The 10778-nt window shown below is 31.5% G+C and overlaps 1 protein-coding gene across 1 annotated transcript; it reads right to left on the bottom strand.

The window, feature by feature from the left end:
* Positions 1-3800: 3800 nt before the first annotated feature.
* Positions 3801-9820, bottom strand: LOC120213640 (protein DETOXIFICATION 25-like). The gene is made up of 3 exons (XM_039211728.1): positions 9581-9820; positions 4321-4862; positions 3801-3891 (listed from the first exon to the last, which is right to left on the bottom strand). The coding sequence occupies exons 1-3, from the start codon at positions 9818-9820 to the stop codon at positions 3801-3803; spliced, it is 873 nt and encodes a 290-aa protein (XP_039067659.1).
* Between the last annotated feature and the right edge of the window lie 958 nt (positions 9821-10778).

Here is a 10778-nt window from a genome sequence, read left to right as displayed (position 1 = left end):
GCATATATTACAACATATGTTATTCATTTTTGGTTTAAGCATTCACTAACCATCTGTTGAGACGCTCAGATGCCTTTCTTACCTGTTACAAAAAGTCATATTAGAAAATCCATTTTTTAAGTTTTATTAATTATGATTTTTGTATTAGTATTAATTTTTTTTAGTAAAGTGCACAAATGATTTCTCGATTATATAGATATAGGGTGTTGCTTTGTTGAGTTCTCTGACTATTAAAAATTACATAATGAACTCCTGTTATAAGACGATGTTTTATTGAGTCTTCCAATAATTAAAAGTTACAAAATAGTCATCTAACCATTTATATTCTAAAATCGTCATTTTTTTTCATTAAAAATTGACGATCGTCTAAGCTGGACGTTAACTTACTGACTGAGATATGATAAAATCCTATTTTAATGATGTCCACCGTCACCGCCGTTGCTTTCAAGCACTTACTCGGCAACATAATGTTTCAAGCATTGGTTCGACGGCATAATGTAAATGGAGATGCGATGCAAAAAATACAGCTAAAAATATTATGGGATCGGATTTTATCATATCACAATCAATAGGTTAACATCCATCTTCGATGACCACTAATTGTTTAGTGAAAAAGGATAGGTTTAAAATATATGCATAATTGGGTGATCATTTTATAGCTTTTAACGGTTAAAAGACTCAACAAAACAATATCTTATAATATGAAGATCATTTTAAAATTTTTAATAGTTAAAAAACTTAACAAAGTAACTTTATATGATCGAATGACCGAGGATCGTTTGCGTACTTTACCTTAGTATTTGTTTGAGTAAATGTACCTGTTCATCCCAGTCTGTTTTCCAAACAAAGCAGGCTAGGATTAGCGATTGCATTACCACCCCGCTCATTAATCCAATCCACACCCCCTGACAAAAAATACAAAATAAAAATTTATAATTAACTTATATCTGTCACTGCTTTGAATAAATTAATATAATAAAAATATTTTTAATATTATTTTTTATTCTAAAAATTATTAATTTAATAAAGATTTAAAACATATCAAGATAAAGTTAAAGGGTAAACTATGTATTTAGTTGTCTATCTATTTTTATTGCTCAATTTTGATTATTCGATTATTTTAAAATTATATCTAATGTTATATTTATGTTCCGTTTTAATTATTTACTGTTAGAAAATAAACATAATTGATGATGTGATAATTATTTATTTATTTTTCAATGATAATGTAATATTATCTTAAAAAGTTACATGTTATTATATATAGTTTTTACCTTAAGTTGATAATCAGCAACATATCCAAGCAGAATTCCAATAGGTATTCCTATTCCATAATAGCATCCCAAGTTCACATATGCTACTGTGCTTTGCAAACCAGCTCCTGTGGCAATACCTGCATAACATATATACACGAATTAAAAACTTAATAACTAAATTGGCATAATGTTAAAATTAATCTACAACGTTTATTAAAATGATTATTTTAGTCTCGGTTTCCTTTTAAGTATTTTAATTTTTAACATTTTATTTTTAGATAAAAGACCTTTAACGTTTGATTGAATAGTCACTTTAGCCCTTAGTCTCTTTTTTCTAAACGATTTTGACCCTCAACTTCTTCTTTTTTTTTGGATAATTAAGCAAATTATTACCCAAAATAGCAAAGTTTGCTACAACCAATCAACCAATCAACAAACAAAAAAACAGCCTAATTACACAACCAATGATTGGTTAGACTATACCCCAAGCAATACAAAGGAAAAATTAGTACTATCAAGTCTATTAATGGCTTTGCCCTTAAGACGAGCAGCAACCACGTCGACGATTTCCTTAAGAATATCATCAGCAGATCGGAATCGGCCCTGAAATAATCTCCGGTTCCGTTCCTCAACTTCAATTTAGGATAAAAAGACCATATTTTAGAGCTTTGTTGACTTCAGTTTCCATCCATAGAAGGTCTTTTTGCTTAAAAATGAAACGTTGAGAGTCAAAATGTTCCAAAAGATATAGTCCAAAGTGACTATTTAGTCAAACGTTCGAAGCTAAATTGCTCTAGAAAATATAATCTAAAGTGGCTATTTAATTAAACATTAAAATTATATAAATATTCATGTATGAAAAGTTTAGAATAGTTTACCCGAGAGTACCGGCTGAACACTGTTGATTAAAATTGCAAAAGCGAAGTAAATTGAGAGAGTTGAGACTGATTGTACGACTTGTTCGTCATCCGAAAACAAGTATGCCATTCGATTTCCGAAAGCCATACATAATATCCACAATACAATCCCTATACTTGTTGTGATTCCCAGTATTGTTTTTATTGCAAATTTCACTGCCTCTGCACTTCCTCTCCCCAATTCATTCGAAACTCGTACGCTGGAAAAGAAAACCGAGTTTTCGTTCGTAAAATATCTTTTTAAACAAAGGTAAATTACAAATTTGGTAAACTTTTTTTTTTCTCTTGTTTCACTCATTGTACTTTAAATCTTTTCAATTTCTTCATTGACTTAATACATTGAGTTTTTTTCGTCGCTCATCCGTTTCCTCACTAACGGCGTTATGATGTGGCTTTTTTTACCAAAAAAATCCAATGCGTAAAGTTCAGTGATTAAATTGAAAAAATTAAAAGTATAGTGATTGAAATAGGGCAAAGAGTAAAGTTCATTGATTAAATTTGTAATTTACCCATTAAAAATTAAAAAAGCCACGGTATAACGTCGTTAGTAAGGAAACGGCTGAGTGACCAAAAAAATCCAATGTACTAAATTTAGGAGAAAATTGGAAATATTTAAAGTATAGTAGGTGGAATAAGAGAGAATAAAATTCAATTACCAAATTGGTAATTTACCCGTAAAGAAAAGATTCAGTCATAAAATAAATATTCAAATTATATTTTTTTTATTAGTTTTGGGTGTTTAAAGAATTTTTCGCTCAAATTATGTGTCTAACGTTTCTAATTTACTTTTTTAGGTGCCTAGATACCTAGTTCATCCTTAGCGTTAAAAATTTTATGTTATCTAACATATTTCATGCTTAAAAATAAAAATAAAAATTTTAAAAAATCAAAAAAAATTCTTAACTCTAAAAATCCCGACTCCAAATCCCTTCATTCACATTGACTACCGTTGATGTTTCCTTGGTTATCGCCTTTTGTCTTTTGTCATTTTATCTAATTAGATTCTAACACACGATAAAAAGAATCGTCGTTTTAATAGCTGAAATCGTCACTTTTTGTTGGAATCATCTATCCAAAGTAGTAGTCCTGCAATCCTTCATTTTTCACTACAATAGTTGCTTGAAGCATGGGGTTCAGATAGTCACTCGTTATCGGAGTTTCGGTCAATTGGCGGTTGATGACAGTCGGCGATGATAAGGGGATTTAAATTATGGTTTTTTTTTTTGGGATTTTGAAGTTTGTAATTTTAGGGGGAAATTAGGTTTTCTTTAAATAATACTTTAAGTATTTTAAAAAAATAAAAAAAGTTTATAAGTATGACATGTGTTGGATAACATATTTTTTAACGGTTGTTACAACATAGACGCCTAAAAAGTAACATAATGTTAGATACTTATTTTGAGTGAATTTTTTTTTAAATATTTAATTTTAGATATAGTTTTAACATTTATTTTTACATTAAGTCTAAAAAGCGACGTTAAAAAATCCGAGATCATATACCTTGCTGCAACTAAGAAGCCTAAGTAGACCATAAACTCCCATCCATAGATATTCAGGCTGCACCAATAAAATTTCTTAGATGTAAAAGCAATTGTTTTTACAAAGCTGAAGAATCAAAAGCTGTTAATTACCAGATGGAGAAAGCATCAATGGCGACGGTTGCATTTTTGGTGTAGCCAGCCATTAAGACGAGGATGGAATAATACCATAGTTCCAAGCTATTCTAAAATCAATTTGAGAGAATTAAAATAATAATGCAAGTTAATTTATTGGGTAAATTACCTTAACTATCATTTTTTTCCGTTTTGTTCTTTCAATTTTTTTTTCAAAATCATACCTAACGATAAGTTTTAGTTTTATTTTAGTCACCTACAGTTAAAAAAATTAACGGTGATATTGATATGTCACCATAAGGTAATGACACTTTATCATTGAATTTTTTAAAAGAGTATCGCGTCAATAGTTATGGTATTTTTTTAACTGCTGGTGACCAAAGTGAAATCAAAATGTAATGTTATGTATGCTTTAAAAAAAATAGTTGGACGACTAAAACAGAATAAAAGTGATAATTGGAGTATTAAGCATATAAGTTTAATTTATTTATTCTATGGAAACTAATGAAGAGTAAAGAAAAATAGGATTGTTACCAAATCATGACACCAGATGATATGGAGAGCTTCAAAATAGAGAACATATCTAAGAAAGCAGCATTAGAAAAGCCAGTCCATGTATTAGGGCACCACCCTCCAATCACATACACCAACTGCCCCACAACCATTATCCAACCGGACATATTCACGGCTGCCATTGCTCCATTCACGCCCCACTTAAACCTGATCACAAACACCCACGACAAAAACACGTGAATGACAAACGATGCCATCGATAGCCATCCCACGATCAAGTTCTTGAGTTGTGCTTGTAGGAACATCGAGGTAGTCATGGAAACGACAAAGCTATAGATGGTTGGGATGAACCATAGAGAGATTGGACCGGCCTTGACCGCGAGCTCCTCCTCCTGGCCGAGGAACCGGATAATCGGAGTCGCGAAGATGAATAGAGGTACCATTAGTGTTGCCGTAATGCCATCGACGATCCATGATCGTTGCAGGTAAATCGCCATCATGTTTTGATGCCCTGCACCAAATGCTTGCCCGCATAGAGTTTCGGTTGCACTCGACATGCCCATCTTCCATTCATGAACAACAAGGTATTAACCAAATTTTTTAAGGATTCGGAAAATTTATAATCATAAAAATAGAAGAAATGGTCATTTCAAAAGAATTTAATTTAACGGGGAGTAAATTTAGCTTAAACATAAACTTCCCAGAAAATGCAACCTTGGTTTGGATTACCCTCAAATATGATTTTTCCATGGTAGAAAAGTTAAAATATACATTTAAGAGAATTATTCTTTTGAGATAAATGTTAATCATACATTGATTTTATCACAAGAAAATTAATAATAAGTATTAATTTATTTTTTTAATAGTCTGGAGTGATTATAAGATAATATATTCACAATTTTCTTAATCAATTAATAATGTATACACCGTTGTAAAGGTAATTGCTCAAACTTAGGACCTCTAGCAAGAATAACATTCCCTTTAATCACTTAAATTATTTGATGAATTCAAGTATTAATTTATTCTCATTATCAATAAATCATTTAAAAAATAATTAAAATAAATATAGTTTTATATTTTGAATAGGTGGTTTCTTGTAATTTATTGGTAGTATATGAACTTAATGCTGCCCATTTTTTTCTAAAGGTATCTGTCCAGTTTATTAAATACTAGTCCTCTTTATAATTTATTTACTAATTAAATTGACTTCAAATGAAATCTAGCCTTTAGGATCCAAATATATAATTCAACGTGACAATGGCTGAAAAAAATTAACTTATGTTTTTCAGTTGAGTGTTAATATTCAACAAGAGTATACATCTAACATGAGTATACTCAAATTTTAAGTTGAATTTATATGCATGTTCAAGTATATTTAAAAGTTAAGTCACCTTAGTGGTAAAATAATTATTGTTATTCTTTGAGGTCTCGGATTCGAGTATAGCACCTCAATTTCTAGGTTAGTAATTTCATGTTTACTCTAGAGTTTTGTGAACCTCGCGAAGTTCATGATTAAAGTTGTTGGACCGAATGTGGGCTTAATTTGGTTGGAATTGAAACCAATTATCTATAAAAAGGAGGTTTTTTAATTGTAGAAAGATGAGAAATGACTTATAGTACGATTATCTCATTTTTTAAAATATGAAAGCTTTTATCTATTTCATCTTCTCTTCTTTTCTTTATTTCCTTCTCATTTTCCCTCTCCTTCTTCCTCTCCAAGTTCCATAGCTCAAAGGTTAGTTCTTGAGCCTCTTTCATACTTCAAATTCGTTCAAAATCCCTCCAGCAACCTCGTTTTAAGGATTCAAGCATTTGGGTTTCTTATTTTGCTAGACAAAAGTGATGATTTCATCATCCAAGCCCTAGAGGGGAGTATTGGTTGGCTAAAGGAGCTTCATTTCGGGATTCTAACATCAAGGTAGTGTATTTATAATCGTTTTTGGTGTTAAGGCTTTCATAAGCATGATGATTTGTTAAGATTTGGATATTTGATCATTTTAGGGTTTTATACTTGTTTCATGCTATAGATGATGAATTTAATGTAAAACATGTGTTTTTATGATACTTTATGACCCTAAATGACCAAACTAAGACCTTTAGAGTGATTTTTGGCTAAGCTTAAATAATCAATACTGGATGAACATTATCGATATTGGATGAATTGGGATGAATTTGAGGTAAAATTAGCCGAGAGTATTGATACTGATGGGAAGAGTATCGATACTGCCACCACTGTATAGATAGTCATGGTACCTGGTATCAATACTAGGTCAATTTTCAGCAAACATAAGTCATTTTTTGTATCGATACTCATCAGGGTATCAATACCCTAGGGTATCGATATTGCAAGTATAGTATCGATACTACCAATTTTGGATGGTTAGATTTAACTTTGTTAATGCCCGTAAGAGCTAAAGATGATTCGTAATTGTGGAACTTAGCCCGTGAGAAACACAATTGACCAAGAGGGCCTAAAAACACTCGTAGGAGTGAGTTACAACCAAAGTAATCATACTAAGCGTGATACGTCTAAGTATCTTCAATCGAGCTTGTATCGAATAATTAAGAACAAGAATCGTTGCAGAAGATGTACTGATAAGCAGTACGGTACAATAAGTAAGTCATATTAACTAATAGCGAAAATCGTGTACTTCAGGAAAGCCTGTGAACTGAGAGCATATAAGGCATCCCTCCAATTCAAGAGATATTAAGGAAAAGTACGATAAGAGTTATTAGAGTGTCGTTACCCAATATTGAACCTGATTCAGGTATCGAGCTAGCTAGTATTACCACCAGTGAACAATAGAATCAATAATCGTCATAAAATCATGAAATGCGTAAAGACTTTTTTTAAAGAGATAAAATGATTAAAATGCCCTTAATTAACAAATGACCATAATATAGTAGCTTAATAAACTAACAGAAGTAACAAACTAACAATAAAAGCATAACGTTCTAGGTAAGAGAACGAGCGAGATAGCAGATAGTGATAGGATGACCTCATTTTAGTGTGTCCATATATGTTATGGTGTATCCAAGTTACCTTAGCTGCCCTAGTGGAGCATTGTCAACATTATGCGGCCTTAGGACCCTCAGTTATGCATGTATAGTTGCATCAGTCCAGTACAACATATATCCTTAGAGCTTGGCTTGACGGTTGTGTGAGACTGGGCCATTAATACTTTAGTTGAACAGGAATTGTATTGATACTATGTGACACCAAGTTCCCCCTCCATGATCTACCTAATTTCTATGTGAGACTAGGAGACCATTCAGCAGCTTAGTGGGAATTTTACCGATGCTATATGACATTGGGTTTCTTCAGTTAACTAATGTCTGGTGGCTATGTGAGACCAGATACTAATAGTGTTGCATTTAGATAATGCACAACAGAGTCAATGTCACATTCAGATAATGCATAGTAGTTACAGTTATTAGGATCAGAGACCCTTTAGAGATGTATTCATGGTGAGGCCCTTAGTAGAGGAATAAAGGAAGCATGAGATTTATACTTCAGTGATAGGACAGTTAAACCCTAAGTAGGTAGCACTTGATTTGGATCATGCATGTACCTATTGTTTAGTACCATGTCTTTAGCATTCATATGTTTATGGAGTTCATAGTGCTGCTATAGATTAGCAATTATACTGTTGGGCTTTGTAAGCTCGGCGTTTGGATGTTTTTCGTTCGCATGTTATTAGCTTGAGTCATTCGAGGAGCACCGTCGCTGCAAGACCTCCATCATCTCGTTCAAAGTATTGTACGGTAACTTTAGTGGACATGTGTGTTCATAAAATCTTACTTATGTATTTGAGTTGTAAACCACATTATGTATTATTTTGATTTAAACCATGTGTCACGGAGCTCCGATTTATAAAATGTTTTTATAATATTTTTGTGTTTATTATTGGTACCATAAAATGTGTTTTGAAAATGAACATATATTGAAAATCAAGGATTGTCTCGGTAACCCAATGTGGTATTTTAGGCCCAATCGGGTTTAGAGTATTGCATCGGGCGCTAGGAATACCAGAGTTATGAACGTTCAATATCAAATGATTAAGAGTTATTTTTGAACAATTACTATATTTTACTTACCTAGGTTAATAATATATATATATATATATATATATTAATTGAGTTTATTTCGATTAAAATACTGTCGTTACAATACATAGGAGGGTATAGGATCAACACATGTTATACAAGTGATATTATCAAAAGCTTGTCAAATTATAATATAGTATATTAATTTAAAATTAATAATAAATATATAATTTTTCTCTGTCTATATACTGTATTTGTACGAATGATTTCAATAAGAATATTATAATATTTTATAATGAAAATTTTAATATTTAATTTTATATATAATTTTTATCATAATATGTTGGTAGCCCTTGTACTTTGGCAAAATATGACATTAGTGTCTCGAAAATTTTAAAATTATAGTTTCTTAAATTCTTTAAAATATAACTTATTAAAGATTTACACTCCTCCTGACACGAATTCAACGGTTCTTCCCTGCTTATAAGAACTGTTTGTTGCAAGGGATTTATATTAGTTTATTCATTTTCGAATTAATGAGAGAATATACTCCTAATTCTTGTTTGATATTAAGAAACACAAACCAAAACAAGGGTAAAATACATAAATTGTCTCCCTACTATAGAATAGTAGTATTGCATTGTTGAACCCGAACTATTAAAAGTTACAAAATGGTCCTGGGAATTTTTTTGTTGAGTCACCAACTATTAAAAGTTACAAAATGATCACTTGGCTATTCATATGTTCCAAACTCATCATTTTTTGTTAAAATTTTGATGACAACGTAAGTTGGATATTAATATGTTGATTGAGACATGATTTACGTTTGAGATTTTGGGATCAAATTTTATCATATTACAATCATCACTCATCAGGTTAACGTTCAGCTCAGACTGCCATCAATTTTTAACAGAAAACGATGAATTTAGAATATATAAATAGTCAAGTGAGTATTTTATACTTTTTAATAGTTGAAGTACTCAACAAAGCAATACCCTATAATCAAGAGACTATTTCATAATTTTTAATAGTAGAAGGACTCAACAAAACAGTACCCTATAGTTAGGGGACCATTTGTGTACTTTAACATCCAACAAAAAAAAACTCTGAATTGGAAGGGATTTATATTAGATTATCCATTTTAAAAGTAATGAAAGTATATACTCCTAATTCTTGTTTGATATTAAGAAACACAAGCCAAAAAATAGGATAGGGGGGAAATAAAAAGTAATACCAGTATCCCATGCATGAACCTGACAAAAATGCTTTGAATGAGTGCATAAGTGGCGAGCTCAACATCACCAATATGACCAAGAAATGACTGTGTCACTACCACCATCCCGAATGAAGCTACCCTTGTCATTATTGATGGGATTGCTATTTTGCATATCCTCTTTGATTCATTCCAAACTCTTTTTTTCAAATCATCTTCTTCTTCTGCAATTAATCTCTCCTCCAACTGCTTCTTATCCATCAAGGCTTTCTGCAAAATGGCATAAGCACTGTGATTAAAGATAGTTCAAGCAATGGAAAAAATGAAAAAGGAAGAGTTTTCTTTGACATGCAGACCAGAAAAGGGAAAAGAAGAAGAATCTGATGAGCTTTGGAGGTAGTTGGGGAAGCATTACTTTAAGCTATAGGGTATAGTGTGTAGCAGGTAAAGAAGATAAAATTTTAGGATAAACGGTACGTTTAGTATCCAACTATCACTTTTATTCCGTTTCAATCATACAACTATTATTTTTATTAAAATGATACCTGACGTTACGTTTGTGTTTCATTTTGGTTACCCAATGTTAAAAAAGTAACATATAACCAAATGATGACACGACGTTACCTTATGGTGACACGTTAGCATCACAGATAAATTTTTAAAGGTGGGTGACCAAAATGAAACAAAAATGTAATGTTAGGTATGATTTTGAAACAAAATATAACCAAATAACCAAGACAGGATAAAAGCGATAATTGAGGTACTAAACATGAAGTTTACCCTAAAATTTAAAATGAGAAGAATATGCAGCAGCTAGCCAGAAGGGGACACTATATATATATAAAAGTTTGTGTATGGTCTACTGGTTGTTGGTGATTTGTTTTTACTGATATCAAACTTTGAATGAATGGGGGGAAGAATCAGAATAAAAGTAGAAGCTAGTAAGTCCAAATATTCGGAACACATTAGGTACGTAATAATCTTTTCTAGTTTATCCCTTAATCCGCCATCCTTAAGTAATCATATTCGTTCAAGAATGCCGTCTTGCTTATGTACTTTCAAGAATCTTCACCAAAGGTGTCAATTTGATCAAAAGGCCCGCTTCAAATTTAAGAGGTTTGTAACGATTCAAAATTTTGAATCGTTACAAAACCTCTTAAATTTAGCTCAAACTTTAGGAGTTATTTTAATTTGTGTGTTTGAGTTCGTTGGTTCGATT

This window comes from Hibiscus syriacus, unplaced genomic scaffold (genome assembly GCF_006381635.1).
Source record: "Hibiscus syriacus cultivar Baekdansim isolate YM2019G1 unplaced genomic scaffold, ASM638163v2 tig00000738_pilon, whole genome shotgun sequence".
Taxonomy (NCBI): Eukaryota; Viridiplantae; Streptophyta; class Magnoliopsida; order Malvales; family Malvaceae; genus Hibiscus; species Hibiscus syriacus.
This window is presented reverse-complemented; position numbering and strand designations above follow the sequence as displayed.